Source organism: Rhinolophus sinicus, chromosome X (genome assembly GCF_036562045.2).
Source record: "Rhinolophus sinicus isolate RSC01 chromosome X, ASM3656204v1, whole genome shotgun sequence".
In the NCBI taxonomy this organism is placed as follows: domain Eukaryota; kingdom Metazoa; phylum Chordata; class Mammalia; order Chiroptera; family Rhinolophidae; genus Rhinolophus; species Rhinolophus sinicus.
The window spans coordinates 47,593,146-47,614,288 of NC_133768.1; the positions used below are offsets into that span (position 1 = coordinate 47,593,146).

Genomic DNA, 21,143 nt, shown 5'->3' on the forward strand with positions numbered 1-21,143 from the left:
ATATGGTATAAAGAGGTGATACAGCTTCATTTTTTTTGCATGTGTCTGTCCAAGTCTCCAGCACCATTTATTGAATAGATTGTCTTTACCCCACCGTACATTCTTGCTTCCATTGTCGTAGATTAAATGGCCATATAGGTATGGATTTATTTCTGGACTCTCTATTCTGTTCCATTGATCTATGTGTCTGTTTTTATGCCAGTACCATGCTGTTTTGATTACTGTAGCCTTGTAGTATAATTTGATGTCAGGTATTGTTATACCTCCCACTTTGTTCTTATTTCTCAAGATTGCTGAGGCTATCCGGGGTCTTTTATGGTCCCATATAAATTTTAGGATTATATGTTCTATTTCTGTGAAAACGCCATTGGTAGTTTGATAGGAATGACGTTGAATATGTATATTGCCTTAGGCAGTATGGACATTTTAACTATATTAATTCTTCCTATCCATGAACATGGTATGTGTTTCCATCTATTTGTATCTTCTTTCATTTCTTTCTTCAGTGTCTTATAATTTTCTGAGTACAGATCTTTTACTTCTTTGGTTAAATTTATTCCCAGGTATTTTATAGTCTTTGAAGCAATTGTAAATGGGATTGTTTTTTTAATTTCTCCTTCTGATGTTTTATTATTGGTATATACAAATGCAACTGATTTCTGAATATTAATTTTGTATCCTGCTACTTTACTAAATTCATCTATCAGCTCTAATAGTTTCTTGGTGGAGTCTTTAGGGTTCTCTCTATATAGTATCATATCATCTGCATATAATGACAATTTTACTTCCTCCTTACCAATTTGGATGCCTTTTATTTCTTTTTCTTGTCTGATTGCTGTGGCTAGAACTTCCAGCACTATGTTGAATAGAAGTGGAGAAAGTGGGCAACCTTGCCTTGTTCCTGATCTTAAGGGGAATGGTTTTAGCTTTTCCCCATTGAGTATGATGTTAGCTGTGGGTTTATCATATATGGCCTTTATTATGTTGAGATATGATCCCTCTATTCCCACTTTCTTAAGGGTTTTTATCATAAATGGCTGCTGGATTTTATCAAATGCTTTTTCTGCATCTATTGATATGATCATGTGATTTTTATTTTTCATTTTGTTAATGTGGTGTATCACATTAATTGATTTGCAGATGTTGAACCACCCTTGCATACCAGGGATGAATCCCACTTGATCATGGTGTATGATCTTTTTAATGTATTGCTGAATTCTGTTCGCTAATATTTTGTTGAGGATTTTTGCATCTATGTTCATTAGAGATATCGGCCTGTAGTTTTCTTTTTTTGTGGTGTCTTTGTCTGATTTTGGGATCAGGGTGATAGTGGCTTTGTAAAAAGTGTTTGGGAGTCTTCCCTCCTTCTGGATTTTTTGGAAGAGCTTGAGGAGAATAGGTGATAATTCTTTTTTGAACGTTTTGTAAAATTCACCTGTAAAGCCATCTGGTCCAGGGCTTTTGTTTGTTGGGAGATTGTTGATTACTGATTCAATTTCCCTGGTGGTAATCAGTCTATTCAGGTTTTCTGTTTCTTCTTGAGTTAGCCTTGGAAGGTTGTATGCCTCTAGAAAATTGTCCATTTCTTCCAGATTGTCAAATTTGTTGGCATATAGTTGCTCATAGTAATTTCTTAAAATTTTTTGTATTTCTGTGGTGTCTGTTGTCACTTCTCTTTCATTTCTGATTTTATTAATTTGGGTCCTCTCTCTCTTTTTTTTAATGAGTCTGGCTAAAGGTTTGTCAATTTTGTTTATCTTCTCTAAGAACCAACTCTTGGATTCATTGATCTTTTGTATTGTTTTTCTGGTTTCTATTTCATTTATTTCCGCTCTGATCTTTATTATCTCCTTCCTTGTACACCCTTTGGGCTTATTTTGCTGTTCTTTTTCCAGATCCCTTAAGTGTGAAGATAAACTGTTGATTAGTGTTTTTTCTTGTTTCTTTAGGTAGGCCTGCAATGCTATGAATTTCCCTCTGAGGACTGCTTTCACTGCATCCCATAGATTTTGGGTCATCATGTTTTCGTTTTCGTTTGTCTCGAGATATCTTTTGATTTCTTCCTTGATCTCCTGCTTGACCCATTTGTTATTTTGTAACATGTTTTTCAGCCGCCATGAATTGGTGTGTCTTCCAGTTTTTTTCCTGTAGTTCATTTCTAATTTGATAGCACTGTGGTCAGAGAAGACAATTGGTAGGATTTCAATTTTCTTAAATTTATCATGACTTGTTTTGTGGCATAACATGTGGTCTATCTTGGAAAATGTTCCATGTGCGCTTGAGAAGAACCTGTATTCTGCAGCTTTGGGGTGAAATGCTCTGAAAATATCGATTAAATCCAAGTGGTCCAATGTGTCATTTAAGGCTGTTGTTTCCATATTGATTTTCTGTCTGGAAGACCTGTCCCTTGTTGTCAGAGGTGTGTTGAAGTCCCCTACTATGATAGTGTTACTGTTGATCTCTGTCTTTATGTCAGTCAATATCTGTTTTATATATTTAGGTGCTCCTATGTTGGGTGCATAGATGTTTACTAGGGTTATGTCCTCTTGTCGGATTGATCCCTTTATTATTATATAGTGCCCATCTTTGTCTTTTAATATGTTCTTCATTTTAAAGTCTATTTTGTCAGATATAAGTATTGCAACTCCAACTTTATTCTCATTTCCATTTGCATGAAATATCTTACTCCAACCCTTCACTTTCAGCCTGTGTGTGTCTTTTGATCTGAGGTGAGTGTCTTGTATATAGCATATAAAAGGGTCTTGCTTTCTTATCCACTCAGCCACCCTATGTCTCTTGATTGGGGCATTTAATCCATTTACATTTAAAGTGATTATTGACAGGTATATAGTTATTGCCATTTTTAAATTTGTAGTTAGATTGTTTTCATCTTTCTTCTATTTACAGAAGTCCTTTTAGTATTTCTTGCAATGCTGGCTTGGTGGTAATAAATTCCTTTAGCTTATTCTTTTCTGGGAAGCTCTTTATCTCTCCATCAACTTTAAATGATAGCCTTGCTGGATAAAGCAATCTAGGTTGTAGGCCTTTGTTTTCCATCACTTTGAGTATCTCCTGCCACTCCCTCCTGGCCTTCAATGTTTCTGTAGAAAAGTCATTTGATAGTCTTATGGGAGTTCCTTGTATGTAACCCTCTGTCTTTCTCTTGCTGCTTTTAGGATTCTCTCTTTGTCTTTAACCTTTGCCATTTTAACTATAATGTGTCTTGGTGTGGACCTGTTTGGGTTTATCCTGGTTGGAACTCTCTGCACTTCCTGGGCTTGTATGTTGGTTTCCTTCATCAGGTTAGGGAAGTTTTCGGACATTATTACTTCAAATATGTTCTCAATCCCTTGCTTCCTCTCTTCACCTTCTGGTATTCCTATGATGCGCATATTGTTGTGCTTGATGTTATCCCAGAGGTCTCTTAAACCATCTTCATTGTTTTTTATTCTTTTTCTTTCTGTTGTTCTGTTTGGGTTATCTCTGCTAACTTGTCTTCTAAGTTGCTGATTCGATCCTCTGCTTCATCTAACCTGCTGTTAATTCCTTCAAGTGAGTTCTTTATTTCAGTAATTGTGTTCTTTAGTTCTAACTGGTTGTTCATTACGATTTCTATATCCTTCTTTATGTCATCTCTAAGCTCCTTAAACATTCTTATCATCAGTGTTCTGAAATCTGTCTCTGATAGGTTGGTTACCTCTGTTTCATTTGGTTCCATTTGTGGAGGTTTCTTCTGTTCTTTCATTTGGGACATGTTTCTTTGTTTCCCCATTCTGGCTGACTCTCTGTGTTTGCTTCGATGTGTTAGGTAGATCCCTTAGAGTTCTTAGTTCTTATGTAGTATATGTCCTTTATATTTGACTTGCACTACTTCGTTCTTCTCCTCTGCGTATGCTCCAAAGGTGACTCTTGTGTTATGTATATTGTCTTGTTAAAGAAGATCTTTAATTGCTTTTCTCTTGTGAGTAGGTGGGGTTAACCCCTAGGCTGACTAGTTGTGAGACTTGGCTCTGCCCACCGCAGGGTGTTCTGCTGTGTGAGGGTTGACCACTTAAATGTGATTTGGACTCTATCGGCTCTTGTGCCTGTAGAGAATTCCCTCTGGGTGTGTCACTTGTAGGTCAAACCCGGTAGCACTCTGGTTTGGTCTGGAGTTGGCCTCTGGGTGTGTTGAATCTTCCGTCTCTTAACCTGGGCCCTGGTAGAGTAATTTCAGAACAAAGCAAATCACCATGCACAACATCAACAACAACAACAAAGAAAAAATCAAGTATGTTCTCATGTAAAAACAACCGACAACCCACACTCAACACAGGCAAAGATATCAAAGATATAAAGACAAAACAAAAGCAGCGCCAGTCTTGGCTTATGCCCACCAAGTAATCTCCAGGTTGTCCTCTGCTGTACAAAAGCGTCCTCCTTGTATTGTGCAGGCAGAGCCGTTCACCTGGTGCCCAGAGTGATGTTGGGACTGCAGATTTAGGTGAGTGGGGCTGAGGGGTCTGGATGGTAGTTTCTACAGTCAGTGCAGTTTCTGCCCTTGCCTGCACATATGTGCACTGAGAGTAGCACCACCAGCCCTGTGCCCAGTTCTCCTGAATCTCAGGGCACTTCTTCCTGTGTGTGTGTGTGTGTGTGTGTGTGTGGCGGGTGGGTGATTTCTGAGCTGCTGAAAGCCCAGAGCTTCATCTGCCGCCTACTGCTCATCCCTGGGAGTGCCTCCGCAGTTGTAATTGCCCTGCCCTAGGCAGGCCAGAAAGGGTGGGGGCGGGGATGGAGGGGTCTTCTCTCTCCCAGCCCAGCCGTGACACACTCTTCTCGCAGGCCAGAAAAGGTGGTGGGTGGGGGTGGAGGGGTCCCTTCTCTTCTAGCCCAGCAAAAATCACACTCTTCCCAGGGTCAGAGCTGCACGCTGGTCTTCCCAGAGTCTGAGCACTAAGGCGCCTCTGTAATCCGACACTACTCCTCAGTTCAGGAACCAGTTTAAATCTCTGTCACGGTGGGGGTAGGATTGGAAGGGTGGGGGGCAGGTATGGAGTTTGTGTCCTTTGTCAGACCTATGGCCCAATGGGCGGCCCCCTCGGCGGGAGAGATCAGCTGTTGGATGCAGGGAAAGAGCCCACCTTCTGGCTTTTGTGTTCTATGTTCCGTCCTGGGATCCCCTGCGTCTCTGCAGCTGCGAATGCCGGCTGCGTTTCGACAGCCGCAGATGTGGGCCACGTCTCCACAGCCTCGGATGCGGGGCATGTCTCCACTCCGCTCCCTTCCCTCTTCCCCTGCTCGCCCAATTTGCCCACCTTCAACTAATCCTTGCACAAGTCTCTTAACTGTTCTGTGTGATGAGCAGAGAGTCTTTTGATGGGTTATAGATGTCCTGTTTGTGATAAGATCCTGAGGAGAACTCAAAAAGTGTGACCCACTGCCACCATTCCTATGATGTCACTCCTGTTATTTCTTAAAGATTACCAACAGTATATATTTTCAAAATTATATCTATTAAGTCTTTTAATACCTTAGAATGTTATTGATCTGGGCTCAGAGAGTTCAACTCGTATAAAATTTTGTTTGTTTATTCCTATATTAGAGCATTTACATCCATGTAGCATAACTTACTTGTGTATAAGTATGTGAACCCACCTCTCTGTCAATTATTGTTCAAGAGCAGGGACCATGACCTATACATCTTGTTGATATGAGCATCATCTAGCACAGTATCTGAAACAAAGTATGTACTCAACAAATATTGTAGGAAACAAATTCACATATGAATGCGTTAATTTACAACAGCTATATATTCTCTTACCAATACCTCAACTATCTTGGCCTTCACCACCCTGTTAGCCATATTTGTTCTGTCCCCTCCAAATTGGAAATGTTGATAGTTGTTTTAACTTGGGAGCTATAAATAAAATATAGTTGAGTAGTCTGGGTTTCTCTTTGTTATCTTATGTGCATTATCTTATATCTAGGGTGACCAGATGTTGCAGTCTGCCGCAACTCTATTAACGTTTTTTATGTTCGCTGCCCCTTTCACTCTCAAAAGTGTCGTGATTTGGTTGATAAATTATGTAGGGTCATTCTTCTTATGACAACTTCCTTTTCCTTTTTCTTTAGAATGTAGCCTAAGAAGTCCTTCTTGTTATCTCCAGTATGTCTTATTTTTATAGACATGTACATTTTTACATTTATCCTAGGTAATGTGTGTTACAGTTTCTGTTCCAGAAAAGCCAAATAAAAAGGGATAGGTTTAAATTGCAGAGTGTAAAGCCTGGAAGATCAGGATTTGGAGGAACGACTAAACAAATACTTGTATAAACTACTGAGAGGGTTGTGGACTCTCCTTCTGTGGAGACTGTGACAAACAGGCTCAGCATTCTTTCGTTTCATACTAGGCATAGGCCTGCTTTAAGGTCTTGATGACCTTTGGAAGTCTGTCCCAGCCCTGAGATTCTCTACTTTTTAAGGCTAGATTAGCAATAAAGGTCATTGGGTTACATTTGGGGCTAGGATCAATGGATCCCAGGATGGATAAAGCCACAGGGCAAGAAAGTCTCTGTTAGGAAAGGAGCAGGTAGATGGCAGTCTAGGCACCTCTTAGTGGAATTTCCAGATCCATCATTCTCAAGCTGGGTTTTGCAACCTCATCTACAGAAGTCAAGGGCAGTGGAAGGCTTTGCCTTATCCTGCTCGAGTCACACTTCTACTCCTCACTTTGCCACCTAAGAGCCACTGGTCTAGCTCCTAGGATGGAAAAAGCCAGAGTGTCCAAAGCCCCAGGTGCTCTGAAAGCTCCCTAGTGACTGGGAACTAAGTAAATGACAGTTTTCAGAATAAGCCTGTTGCATAACTTTGTTATTTAAGGTCAAGCCTTTCCAGTATTAGTGAAGTACTGCTCCCACGCCCAACCCTCATGACAGCCCCACCTTCATTTCCAACCCCACGCAGCACTATTTTTTGTTGTGCAAGTAAAACTCTGCCTTGGTGAACTACACAGTAGCTTTCAGTTCCCCTCTTGGGTTTTGCTGAAATAGCTCAGGAATTTAAACATGGTTCAAATCCCCTGGCAGGGTCAAAAGGATCTCTGTAGCTACCTCAGCAATACAGAACATTTCTTTCCCTGCCCCTCTCCATTTGGTTCCATGGCCTCTCAGTTCAGTCGTGCTTTCCTCCAGGAGCACAAGGAACTCCAGCTGGTGGGTAACATACCAGGAGATCGTGGGCTGACCAGGAGCCTGATGGCTCAGTGCCCAGCAACAAACTTTTGGCCTGAGTAGCCAATATCTGTTTGGTAGATAATGGGCCATTAATTGAATTCTAGGTTGCAGATGAGGAAACTGAGGCTGATAACTTGAGCATACCTGGTAAGTGACAGAGCTGGGACCTAAAGCCAGGTTTTGCAGACTTCAAAGCTGAGCCTGCTTCAGGTCCAGTTAGCCCAAGAATGTCCCATCCCTTTTCCTTACTTTCCAGGAATGGATGGTTTGAAAAGACCAGGTGCTCCCTGTAGGATTTTTCACTGGGTTTTAGAGAATGCAAAGGCTTCAGGCTTCTTCGAGTCCAGGCAATGTGCAATCAATCAGTAATCCTGCCTGTTGAGAGATGCAATGGTGAACAACTTATATCAGGCCTGTGTAAACTGTTAAAATTTAGGTCCCCTTGTGGTACAGTCTTGGTGCAGAATCAAAATACAAATCCAATGTGAAAAGCTTTTTCTTAAAGCGAACCTTTTCTGTTGATTTTCTTAAAGGGGCAATGCAGGGTTTTACATAGCATGTCAAACAGTAATTTTTGATAAAATTCCTCTTCTCTTGTCCATCTCCTTAAAAAATCCACAGCCACAGTTCAAATCTCTCTCTTCCCCCCACTCCAACTCCCAGACATTCTTACTCTTTCTTTCTCAATCCATGCTGCTCTCTCTACTTCTTCCTTCTCAACACACCTAAAATTTTTTTTAAAAAAAGATTGTATTGGGGAAGGGGAACAGGACTTTATTGGGGAACAGCATGTAATTCCAGGACTTTTTTTTCCAAGTCAAGTTGTTGTCCTTTCAATCTTCGTTGTGGAGGGTGCCATTCAGCTTCAAGTTGTTGTCCTTTCAGTCTTAGTTGTGGAGGGCGCAGCTCAGCTCCAGGTCCAGTTGCTGTTGCTAGTTGCAGGGGGCTTAGCCCACCATCCCTTGTGGGAGTCCAACCCGCAACCTTGTGATTGAGAGGATGCGCTCCAACCAATTGAGCCATCCAGGAGCTCAGCGGCAGCTCAGCTCAAGGTGCCGTGTTCAATTTTAGTTGTAGGGGGCGCTGCCCACCATCCCTTGTGGGACTCAAGGAATTGAACTGGCAACCTTGTGGTTGAGACCCACTGGGTCATGTGGGAATCGAACCGGCAGCCTTTGGAGTTAGGAGCATGGAGCTCTAACCGCCTGAGCCACCAGGCCGGCCCTCAACACACCTAAAATTTTGTTCTCTTTGCCTTCAGACTTCTGGGACAGTGTAACCCCCTGGGCCATCTAATTTGGTTTCTTGCTCTGGATGTTTTTCTCCTGCAGGAAGGACCCCCACCCCCATGCCCAATTCTGGTGAATTCTAAATTCTGGTCTCCTTCTTATTAAATCTGGATGCTGTAACACCTATTGGAAAAATATTAAAACAAAAATTTTTAATCTTTTTTTCAGTGAAGAATTTGCTATTCAGGCAGTCCACGGCATATAACATTTTGGGGGAAGATGTTCTAGGTTGAAGTGATGTAGTTCAAACTTTATTTTCTTATTAAAACAGGTTTAGAAATAAGGGGTTACATTTTAAACTGAATGCTTGATGCCAATTTTTTTTCATTAAAATGACCATAAATGCCATATTTAATCAAATGCTAAATCCTATGCTTGCAGACTAAATTTTATATTTATGATAAAAATACATTCTGAATTTTTAAAGTTAGTTCCAATGAAAAATGTTCTAATCCTAAGACAAATGTATACTAACATGTTTTGATTTTTTGGTTCAGGAAATATGGACGGCATAGATTATTTTTTCTAAAATGTATATAAATTAAGTAGAGCAACACAGTAACACAATCATAAAATTGTATTAAATAGGACATAGTCTGCTATAAAAAAATTCTTATTTTTTCACAGTCCCTGCCTGATTTTGAATATTATAACCTGACAAGTTTGGCTCTCTGCCCTGTCCCAGCCATTTTAAAGGCTCTGCATCATATTGTTGTGATAGTCCTAAAATCAAGCTGCCGTAAACAGCACTGTATGGGTCTTTGCACAGATTCCTCCCTATTCACTCCTTTGACCATCTCTTGTCTCCTCTCACCTGCCCGGCATGATAAGCCTAGTTCCACACCTGCTCTGGAATCCCTTTATTTTGACCTCCTTTAAGGACTTCTCTCTTCTCTGGCTTACAGTTTTCAGCTTCCTGCTCTGGCATTGCCTCTGAATGCTCCTTTGATTGCAGTCACAATAGCAGCTTCCACTAGCTCTGTCCCCATGGAAATTTTAGCAATAAAGCTTGTCCCTTTCTGTCCTTTGTCAGCGCAGGACATTTGGATGTTTGGACAAGTTTGGATGTTTATACTTTTCCTTCACTTAAAATTTCCTGTAACAAACAGGGATGGATTTTAGGGGTCCTGTTGGTATCCCTTGTCATCTATGAGAGCAGAAAACACATAAGTCTGACAGTGCTGTCTTGTTCTACCCAGTTTCCCCCTTCCACACAACACTTATGCAAGACATATTTACTTATACTACTACTTCTTCTTCCTCTTTTGCTCATCTTCCTTTCCCCTTCTCCTTCTTCTTATATTTACTTTTACAATGAAATCTCTCATCCTTTGATCCATTTTCTTCTTCTTGCCTAACAAAGTCAAAACGCCTTAAAGCATTGGCCTCCTAGTACTAAATCAATCTACTCATCTCAGTCATTATGCCAAGGGGCTGCCTTAAAATTAAAATCGAAGCTATCATTAGAGCATTGCTTTTTGATTTTTTCTGTCATGGACATGAATATAAAGTGTAACCATAAACTTATGACACCTCCTTTTCTGGAATATTCTAGAATGTATACACCAAATTACCATTCTTTTTTTAAAAATAAAATTTATTGGGGAATATTGGGGAACAGTGTTTCTCCAGGGCCCATCAGCTCCAGGTCGTGTCCTTCAATTTAGTTGTGGAGGGTGCAGCTCAGCTCCAAGTCCAGTTGCCGTTTTCAATCTTTAGTTGCAGGGGGCACAGCCCACCATCCCATGCCAGTTCATCAGCAACCCTGTTGTTCAGAGCTCATGCTCTAACCAACTGAGCCACCCGGCCGCCTCACAAATTAGCATTCTTTAAAGCAATCACCAAGATAGAGTAAGATAAGCATCCCTATGATGTAATCATTGCTACAAATGTTTGGGGGCTCCTCTTTTGGAATTGAGGTGTGACAGAATGTAATGGAAAGAACAGGAGGTTCTGAAATGATCTAGTTTTGGTATGAATCACTAATCTGTCACATATTAATTGTGCAATATTCATGCAAGTTCTGCTCTCTGAGCTTACAGTTCCCCATATAAAAAATGAGGTTAAGACTACTTGTCTTGCTGAGTTTTGTAGTGAGTCAGTGATGCCTGTGAAAGTTCCAGGCATATACTAAGTGCTTGATAATTTCATGTTTCCATACTTAGAGCCAGTTTATCATTTGTGCAAGAAAGTCATTGTCTCTGTACACTCTCCCTTAGTTGATGGCTCTGTTTCCCCTTCCATCTTCTGTGTTCTGGTCAAACTCAATTATATGCTTCCTTAAAAGAATCAAGAGTAGGAGGGAACTTTTCTGAATATATATATATATATATATATATATATATATATATATACAGCAAACAAAATAATTAATGGAGAATCTATAGATGCCATTCCATTAACAAAAAATCTATCATCACTATGATTTAATATAATATTGGAGGTTGTGACCAATATTATAAGACCAACATAAAGGAAAGACATAAGAAATGTATGAATTTGAAAGCGATATATACATTCCATTACTTGCAGAGAATATAATCATTAGCAGACAAACCTAATAGAATAAACAGTCACATTTTCAAAACTAATAAGAGAGTTCAGAAAGCTTTCTACATTTATGATCGATAATAACACAACAAATTCAAAACTTACGGCACTCTTGCTATACCTAATTGGAAAATTAAATGGGGAAAAATAAGATATCCCTTAAAACAATAAGCTCTAAACATTTCTAGGAAACAACCTAACACAGAAAGCACAAAATTTTACAGAGAATATTTAAAAACTCTTTAAAAATATAAAGAAAGTATTGACTAAATGAAGATATACCATGTCCATATTTCGCGTGATTTGACATGATAATTGTACCAGTCCACCTCACATTAACTTCCAAATTCAGTCCCAAATCAAATCCCAGCAAGACTTGGGGGAAAAATTGGTAGACTTACTTACATTTATAATGGAAAAAACTTTCATGAATTGCTAATCACTTTGAAAATCAACTTGAGAAAGAGTGGCAAAGACAAAGGATTCACCTTATTAGATATTAAGATATACTTTAAAGCCATAGTAATAAAATGGCATGGTACCCTTGTAGGAACTGATAAGTAAACAAAGGAGCAGAAAGAGAGCTCTGAAATACATTCAAGTATAGTAGTACCTCGGTTTTCGAACGTTTCCATTGACGAACATTTCAGTTTACTAATGCAGTAAACCTGGGAGTAAATGCTTCGATTTTCGAACATGCCTTGGAAGTTGAATGTGTCACATGGCTTCCTCTGAGTTTAAGATCCTGAGGCCTAGCTGTTGGCTATTTCAAACGTTTCAGAACTCAAATGGTCTTCCAGAACGGATTATGTTTGAAAACTGATGTTATACCACATATACCACTGTATATGTGGTAATTTGATATAGGATGAAGGTGCCCCTAAAAGTATTAGAAAGGCAATAGATTTTTTTTTAGTTTATAGTGAGCTACTTTGCTAGTTGGAGAATATAGCTGGATCAATAGACAAAGGTAGAATTTAGACAGATTAGACATAAGTGGGAGAGGTAAAGTTAAATGTACAGCATCTAATGTAATCTAAGGAGGGAAACAATTTTTTAAAACAGAAATCCAAAAGCAAAAAAAAAAAAAAGGCTTTTACCATATTATGATAAAAACATTCTTGGTCAACAAAAACTACTGGGCTGGCCCGGTGGCTCAGATGGTTGGAGCGCCATGCTCCTAATGCCCAGGTCGCCAGTTTGATTCTCACATGGGCCAGTGAGCTGTGCCCTCTACAACTAAGACTGTGAACAACGGCTCTCCCTGGAGCTGGGCTGCCAGGAGCAGCCAGCAGCCAGCGTGAGCAGCTGTGGGCTGCTGTGTGCTGCCATGAACAGCCGGCAGCCAGCATGAGCTGCCGTAAGCTGCTGTGAGCGTCCGACCCACGATTGGTGAACGACTAGTGCCTCAGCGGGGGCGGGGGGGTAGGGGGAGGGCAAACTCATAATGCCAGCATGGGTCAGGGAGCTGTGTCCTACACAACTAGACTGACAAAGAATGGCTTGAACTGGAGTGTGTGGGGGGAGGCAGAAAAAGGGGGGAAAAAACAAGGAATATCATAGACAATATTAAATGATAGATGACAGATAAATGATATTTAAATCATGACACCAACGATTAATATCTAGGATATAAAAAAATGACAACTAATTATCAAAGAAAAAACAACAACAAGAAGAAACCCAGTAGAAAAATGGAGAAAGGATATAAATAAGCAGGTGACTGAAAGAAAAGTCAAGATGGCTACCAAATATACAGAAAGAGTCTCAAAATCACAAATATTAAAAAGTATGTCAATAAAAAAAACAATGAGATATAACTTTAATACCACAAGAATTGCAAAAATTATAAAAATGTGTAATAACAAGGGTTACTGATGTAAGCAGATGGGTCCTCTTGTATTCTATTCTTGAGAGTAATATTACAGACTTCAGTAAGTGGCTTACTTTACTTATAAAAACTTTTTAAAGTCATATTTTTTTTGTAATTTATTTTTACTGGGGAATATTGGGGAACAGTGTGTTTTTCCAGGACCAATCAGCTCCAAGTCAAGCCATTGTTTTCACTCTCGTTGTGGAGGGCGCAGTTCACTGCCCATGTGGGAATTGAACTGGCGACCTTGGTGTTATGAGCACTGTGCTCTAACCAACTGAGCCAACTGGCGGCCCCTGTGAATATTTTGTGATTCTATTCATTGTAGTTCTGTGGTGATTGTCAATGTACCAATCCAAAAATATTCCCATTTTATTATATATATATAATATTATATATATGATATTATATATATACCTAATATATGTACATTTTATTATACATATACCATATATATAGTCAGTTTCTATAATGGGTGCTTGTTTTGTGATTCTTGGAATTACAAATAGTGCTAGAAAATATCACATATATTTTTGTGTACATGTGAAAGTATATACAAAGGAAAGAAAACAACCCAATGCAACTATACTATTTCCTTTCTTGTTCTGTGACTACCAGTGTGCTTGAGACAAGAGCTAGAAGATCCACACAAAGATGGTGTGCTGGTGTTGACTTGGAGTTAAGGTGAAAGGACGAATAACCCTTTATTGAGCTCCAGAATGTACCAGGTACCAAGCTGGGCACCTTAAGTTGTCTCATTGAATCTGTACAGTGTTATGAGGGATTAGATATTATTATCCCATCGTATGGATAAGGAAAGAGGTTCAGAGGAGTTAAATAAATTAAACAAGATTAGAACCCTGGTCTGTTTGGGCTGGTGCTTTTTCACATTGCCATGAGTGACTGTGGGAACAGATTTAAAGTGACAGACAAAACTGGAGAAAACTTGGTTAGCACACATCAGAAAGTAGACTGACAGAGCTAAGTTTACTGTGCTTGTATTTTTTCTGCTTACCAGGAATGCCTATGCTGATAACGGGTTTAATTGCCTGAGAGATATAAATGCAAATTGTGGTGAAATGAGTGGTTTTGTAGCAAGGACTCTGTCTTTTCTGTATTTATTCACATTAAGAGAGAGGTGACCGGGGTGGCTGGTTAGCTCAGTTGGTTAGAGAGCAGTACTCTGAACAACAAGGTTGCTGGTTCGATCCCCACACGGGCCACTGTGAGCTGTGCCCTCCACAACTAGATTGAAACAGCTACTTGACTTGGAGCTGATGGGTCCTGGAAAAACACACTTAAATAAATAAAAGTTTAAAAAAATAAAACAGGTGACCTGTAAACCTTGGTGGGGTTTGTGTGTGTGTGTGTGTGTGTGTGTGTGTGTGTGTGTGTGTTTTGTGTTTTTTTATTGTTGTTGTTTTGTTTTTGTCTACCATGGATGATTCTTTTAACTGGATTGAGATCTAGAGACCCCAAAATGCATCTCCACTGGTGAAATTTCAGGTATCAGCCCAAACAGCAAGGGAGGTATTTTATTATGCAGACGCGAGAGGAGGGTTGGGGAACTTCTTAATTCTCTAAATTAAATCAAATATGCAATTGTCTTCTCTGCCTCCATGTGCTAACAATTTTGATTAGAGGAGAAATAACACTGGTCTTTGCTGATACACATAGAGATTGCTTTAGAAATGGGTATGCTTTGGAAGTGAACATTGGGACAATTTTTATTTATTTTAGTTTTCTTGAAGCAGCTATGAAATATTTATTAACAGAGATAAATTTAAACTAAACTTTCTCTTTTTCTTTGCAGCAGAATCACATGGAAGGACCATTTCTTCAAAAATGAGCATCACATATGTACAGGGATTTTTTTTCTAATAGTAATTCTGAGGCCTGGAGTGGACAAGATGAGCTTAGAGAAACTCTTGCCTCCTCAGCAGCTCCGGCTCATTGTAATTGTGCTTTCTCTGCTGTCTTTGGCAGAGACATATGGGTTCAGTAAATGTACACAGTATGAATTGGACATTCACCATGTGTTCTGCATTCGGAAGAAGATCACCAACTTGACAGATGCCATTTGTGACATCCCTGGATACACTACTCATCTCAACCTGACACAAAATCAAATTCAGATCCTTCCTCCTTACTGCTTCACTAATTTGTCTGCTCTGGTGGACTTGCGACTGGAGTGGAATTCCATTTGGAAGATTGAGGAGAGGGCCTTTTGGGGACTTGAAAATTTGACCTATTTGAACTTAGTAGAAAATAAGATTCAAAGTGTGAACAACTTCTTTGAAGGCCTGTCCAACTTGGAGACTTTGCTCCTGAGCCATAATCAAATTACCCATATTCAGAAAAATGCCTTTTTCCCTCTTGTCAAATTGAAACATTTAAGCTTATCTAGAAACTCCATTACCAATTTTTCTAATATTCTTGAAGCTGTCCAGCATCTTCATCACCTGGAATACCTTGATCTTACTAACAATAGCATCGTTTCCTTGGACCACAGCCCCAGGTCATTGGTCTCCCTGACCCAGCTGAGCCTGCAGGGGAACAAGCTGAAGGAATTAAATTTCTCTGCTTTGTCACTGCCTAATCTGACCACTCTGGATGTCTCTCAGAATAGCGATGGAATCATCCAGACTAGAGTCATTCAGAATGTGGCTCTGGAAACTCTGCCCCAACTGAGGAGATTGAATTTGAGTGGAACATTGGTGAAACTAGAGATGCTTCCAGCCAAACATCTACAGAATCTAAGGGAAATCGACCTTAGTAACCGAGAGTTTAGAGGCGGTCATCTAAATTTGAACACAGTATGTCACCTCCTCAGAAAATTGCCCTTATTAGAGGTTTTGGTTTTTAGGAAAAAAGGCACTGATGCAGGGGGCATAAAGCACCTTGCCAACTGTACCAAGCTTTTGTCTCTTGACCTGAGCCAAAACAATAATCTGGTTCACCTCAATGACAGTGAGTTTGAGGCTATGCCCAGCCTCCAAAGGCTGAATTTAAATAAGTGCCAACTTTCCTTTGTCAGCAACAGGACCTGGAGTACCCTCCAGAACTTGACAGCCCTAGACCTCAGACACAACAAGTTTAACAGATTTCCAGATTTTGCATTTTCACCCTTGAGGCACCTACAATCTCTCTTTCTCTCTCGAAATCCCATCACAGAACTCAATAATATGTCATTCTATGGGCTGTATTCATTGAAGGAACTCAACTTGGCTGGGTGCTGGATAGTGAAAATTGACAGTTACTCCTTCGCTCAACTTCCAAATTTAGAGAGTTTAGACCTTGGACGCAATAATATTCGAACTCTAAAGACCAGAACTTTTCGGTTTCTGAAGAAACTCCAAGTTCTGATTCTCTCCAACAACCGCCTGAATGTTATAGACAAGAATGCATTTTCTGGCCTTACTTACCTCTGTAAACTTGACCTAGCATACAATATCTTGTCAAGTTTTCGAGCAGGCCTTTTTTTGGGCCTTGAAAATCTAGAAGTTTTGAATCTCAGTTTTAATAAAATTACATATGAAACCACTAGGACCTTGAAATGTCCTCCATTTATGAACCTCAAGTCTTTGAAACAACTCAACCTAGAAGGACAAATACATGGGATTCAGGTTGTTCCAACCAACTTCTTCCAAGGGCTGAATGGCTTGCAGGAGCTACTTTTAGGAAAAAATTCCATGGTATTCTTGGACCATCTCCAATTTGACTCCTTGACTAATCTCACAAAGTTGGATATCTCAGGAACAAAATCTGGAGACCGAAGTCTCTATTTAAATATTTCCTTATTCCAAAAACTCAAAGGACTAAAAATGCTGCGCCTGGAAAACAACAACATAGAGTCACTGACTCCTGGCATGTTTTCTGGCTTAGAAAGTCTTCAGGTCTTCTCTTTAAGATTCAACAACCTAAAAGTTGTTAATCAAAGTCATCTGGAGAATCTGAAGTCTCTGATGTACTTTGATCTCTATGGGAACAAACTTCAGTGCAACTGTGACAATGTGTGGCTCAAGAACTGGTCAATAAACACAGCAAGTGTGCATATTCCTTACCTCCGGAGCTATCCTTGTCAGCAGCCAAATACCCAGAGTTTGTTGATAGATTTTGATGACGCTATGTGTAATTTTGACCTGGGAAAGGTTTACTTCTTCTGTTCCTTCACTCTGGTCCTCACAACCATGGTCTTCTCTTGGTTCAGTGCCAAGATGATTTCATCTTTACGGTATGGGCTCTACATATTTCGAGCCTGGTACATGGCCAAATGGCATAAGACAGAGAAGGAGTTCATCTATGATGCCTTTGTCTCTTTCACTGCCACTGATGAGCAGTGGGTATATGAAGAGCTTGTTCCAGCCCTAGAAGAATGTGGCCAGCCCACCTTTAAGCTCTGTCTTCACCACCGGGACTTTGAACCAGGTACAGACATCTTTGAAAACATTCAGAATGCCATCAACACCAGCCGGAAAACTTTGTGTGTTGTCAGTAACCACTACCTGCACAGTGAATGGTGCCAGCTTGAAGTACAGCTGGCCAGCATCAAGATGTTCTATGAGCATGAGGATGTTATCATCTTGATCTTCCTGGAAGAGATCCCAAACTATATGTTATCCAGTTACCACCGACTCAGGAAACTTGTGAATAGGCAGACATTTATCACCTGGCCAGACAGTGCCCATGAGAGGCCACTCTTCTGGGCTCGTATTAGAAATGCATTGGGCAACAAATCTGTGGAGAGAGACAATACACAACTAATTGTGGTCCAATGACTGGAAGTCTTTTTGACCTCAAATTCAGTGTTGCCCAAGATGTGTATAAGATAAGAGTGTGACTGAACTTACCTGCTTTGCAGGGAAAAGGACGTGAGCTGCTTATGACCATAAGACCCAGGATCACTTGGTTAATATCCGTCAGGCAATTGAAAGAGTGAAAGGGGCTGCTTGATGAAGCTTCAGGAACAGTGTCCCTATTATTAGCAGATTATATATCTGGAAAGTATACCTTTTTTATTAAGGGGAAGACTTGGCAGACAAGTCATCTGAAAAGTCTGGGGATTAGGAGAGCCCTCATATGCACTTGAGAACATTGCTCAGCTTGTTTCTCCAAATCAGTTCCTGTCAAGATAGATTGGACTGTACTCTTTCTAAGAACCTGTAACAACAGAAATACCACATGCAGGACTCAATAAAAACAAAACAAAGCAAAAGTTAGGATTCTGCTATATTCTCCTTAGGGCATAAGATTCCGAAGTTCAGCTTTTTCCTCTAAGTCAGAGCCCAAGTGTTAAGAGAATTCTAGTTTGGATCCATCAATTTACTTAATGGGAAGCTGTCTTGATGAACTAGCAGCTCAGTGATGGCTGCAGAAACTATCACCTGGCTGTGATAAAACAGATTTCATAGACAGAGCAGTTTTTGGTAGGAGTGTAGACTCCAGTGGCTTCATGCTTCATGCTTCAGCACCAGACACACACCAGTGTCCTGTAGCAGGCAATGCCTATTGGAAGCAAGACCCCGCATAAGGGCCATGGCTCTTGTATTAGGCAAACGTGCTATAAATTCATGCAAGAAGGAATTTCCTACAGGAAAAGTGCTACACATTCCTGGAGCAAGACGGACCATAGGGAGCCAAACAAGATCAGCTTATAGTGGTAGTAGCAGGGTACCAACACCTCTTTTCTGGTTGTCTCTCCGCAAGGACTTGGTCTTCTGTTGCTGGCTTCCTTCTCCAGTCTTCCCTTTATCCCTAACACTTCAGGAAGAATTTGTCGAGGAAAAGAAGCTGAGGGGCAGAATTTTTAGCATCAGGGGTAGCTAAATGTTTACTTCAGTGGACTCTAGCCAGGCCTCTTTGTAACATAAATGAAGAGAGGTCACGATATTTTGAATAGGACTTTTGTTAAACCATTATCAAAAAGTCCAAGGGCATTTGGGTGGCAAATTATGAGTCATTAGCTGGATTTTTATGACTTAAATGTTACATTGTACTAAATATTACTTAAATATTATAGCAGGAAATAATTGGCAAAAAATATCGCATTACTTAACTTTCTTTAAATCAATGATATCTGATTTTGAGGCCCTGTTCTGCTAGACTGGTGGAAAATTCAGTATCAAGTCATTATGGTTTTGTCACCCTCACCAACTAACCCCTTGTACTCTTGCATAAAGAAAAAGGTTGGTAGTGAATTTATGTAGAAAAGAAGTGTTCAGGAGTGAAAAATAAAACTGACTTTTTTTTTTTTTGCATCCTCAAAAAAAAAAAAAAAAAAAAAAAGTTGGGGCAGTTTCTCCAGTCTTTGGTTTCCACTGGTTTCCACTTGTATGTCCATTGTCCAAGCTGGATCCCTGGAGTCTAAGGGCTCTTCTGCATCTGGACTATGTTTGGCATTGAATTATTGCTGAAATTGGACACAGCCATTCCCTCGTGGAGATGGAGTGGGTCTTGGAAACAGCAGACCTCTGTTCTTTTCCTTGTCTTGAAACTGGGCCCTAACACTGAATCCAGACCCTAATCGTGTGTTTTTTTCTAGTTTTAAGTGTCTTTCAGGAGTTAACAGCATGCCTCCTCACAATGCTCCAGAGACCACCAGACCAAGCCAGATCAGACTGGTCCCAGAGCATTAAGCAGACATAGTCAGCAGCTAAATAACCCTAAGGTGACTTTGAGAGCACAGCAGAACCAAAATTCATGGATCTCAAGTAGTACACATGCTACTTTTACCTCCCAGAGCACACTAAGATGTGAGCAGTTCGTCAATAAGGAAGATTTGGTGCAGGGACCAAATTTGGACACACATAAGATTGACAAAACAAACTGCCAGACAAATTTCTTTATTCTCTCATCCCCTCCAGATCCCTAGCCTTGGATGGGTTAGTTCCAAGACTACCCAATCAGATCCCTTGAATTAGAATTAATAAATATGTATAACCTCTCTTTACCTTCACCGCTTAAAATTGATCCAAAAACTTTGTTCAGGGAGACTAATTTGAGCTTAGTCTTTGGTCTCATTTGTCTGGCCTGATGAATAAATCTCTTTATCTCCGCGAAAACCTGTCGTCTCAGACTTTTGGTTGCTCTGTGTGACAGGGCATTGAACTCACTGCCTTTGTTGGGTAACAGTCAGGTAATCTTCACCTCTCTGGCTGCTTCAGCCACGACTCTATGTTCTGCTCCCCACCCCCCACATGACTCACTTTTAGTTAGGAATTTTTATGTTTAGATCTTCCTACATGGTTACTTTTGGTCTCTGAGTTTGTAAGGCCTGACATGTCAGGTTTAGTATATGGCCCCCTTTTCGTCCACAAGTGTGTAATGTGAGGGATACAATACCATGAAATGGGTGATGGTTGTAGCCTAGTAGGAAAGTACACAGAGGTACATATGTGTGTAGTCCTCTTTGGCAGGAAAAGTGGATCATTAATAACCTGAACTGGTTTGGTTTTTGAAATGATTGAGGCACTGATGCTGGAACAGAGACTAAATTACATACACATATTCTAGAAAACCCGATGAACATCAGTGTTCATCTGTGTACTCAAGACTGGCTATATGCATTGCAGGGCTCAGTGTAAAATGAAAATGCAGGGCCACTTGTCCAAAAAATATTCACAATTTCAAGATACAGGTGTGTTGCCACGTAGCAGCCTAACCGTTTGTTTCCTTGTACTTGCCCCCAAAGAAAGAAGAGTCTGTAAAATGGATCCTTTCTGGGACTTTGTGTTTTCACCTTATGCCTCCCGGTTTGGTCCCAGAAAGATGGCTGGTCAGCCAATGACAGGTACAACTTTCCACGTGGAAAGCAACCTAAGACAGGCAGAGCCGAGTGGGGACCAACAGGAGAACTCACAGGGTTCATAGAGGTGGGCACAGCCCCCCACCTTCCTCAGGCTAAGGAAAGCCTCTGCATCTGTGGCTGCATTCCCTCCCAAAACCTGCAAGGGAAGTGATTCAGTGATTTGCTCTTCATCTATTCATATGCATATAGGTTTTGTCCCTTGGGGAAGTTGAGACTTACGGTCCAGTTGCCTGCAGGCAAGGGTGATTGGCTTGAATCAGTTTCCTATTATGATGTATGGAATTCACAGATCTTGAGATTGACAGGCTTTATCTCCTTTACTTCCCCACCTAACTAATAAAAGCTGATGCTAGGCCCAATTAGGTGCCACAGCCCAGACATTGAGGCTGCTGGTCCCTTAGCCCCACTTG

The 21,143-nt window shown here is 40.4% G+C and overlaps 1 protein-coding gene across 3 annotated transcripts in view; it reads left to right on the forward strand.

The window, feature by feature from the left end:
- Positions 1-19,987, forward strand: part of LOC109435619 (toll-like receptor 13) — a 29,168-nt gene extending 9,181 nt beyond the window's left edge. Inside the window, exons 2-3 of one of the 3 annotated variants that reach the window (XM_074324186.1) lie at positions 13,545-13,654; positions 14,740-19,987. In XM_074324186.1, coding sequence (XP_074180287.1) covers positions 14,837-17,704 — 2,868 coding nt within the window. In that variant the 5' untranslated portion in view covers positions 13,545-13,654; positions 14,740-14,836 and the 3' untranslated portion in view covers positions 17,705-19,987. The remainder of the gene's footprint in view (positions 1-13,544; positions 13,655-14,739) is intronic. The other 2 variants (XM_074324185.1, XM_074324187.1) reach the window with 2 other exon arrangements.
- The last annotated feature ends 1,156 nt before the right edge of the window (positions 19,988-21,143 follow it).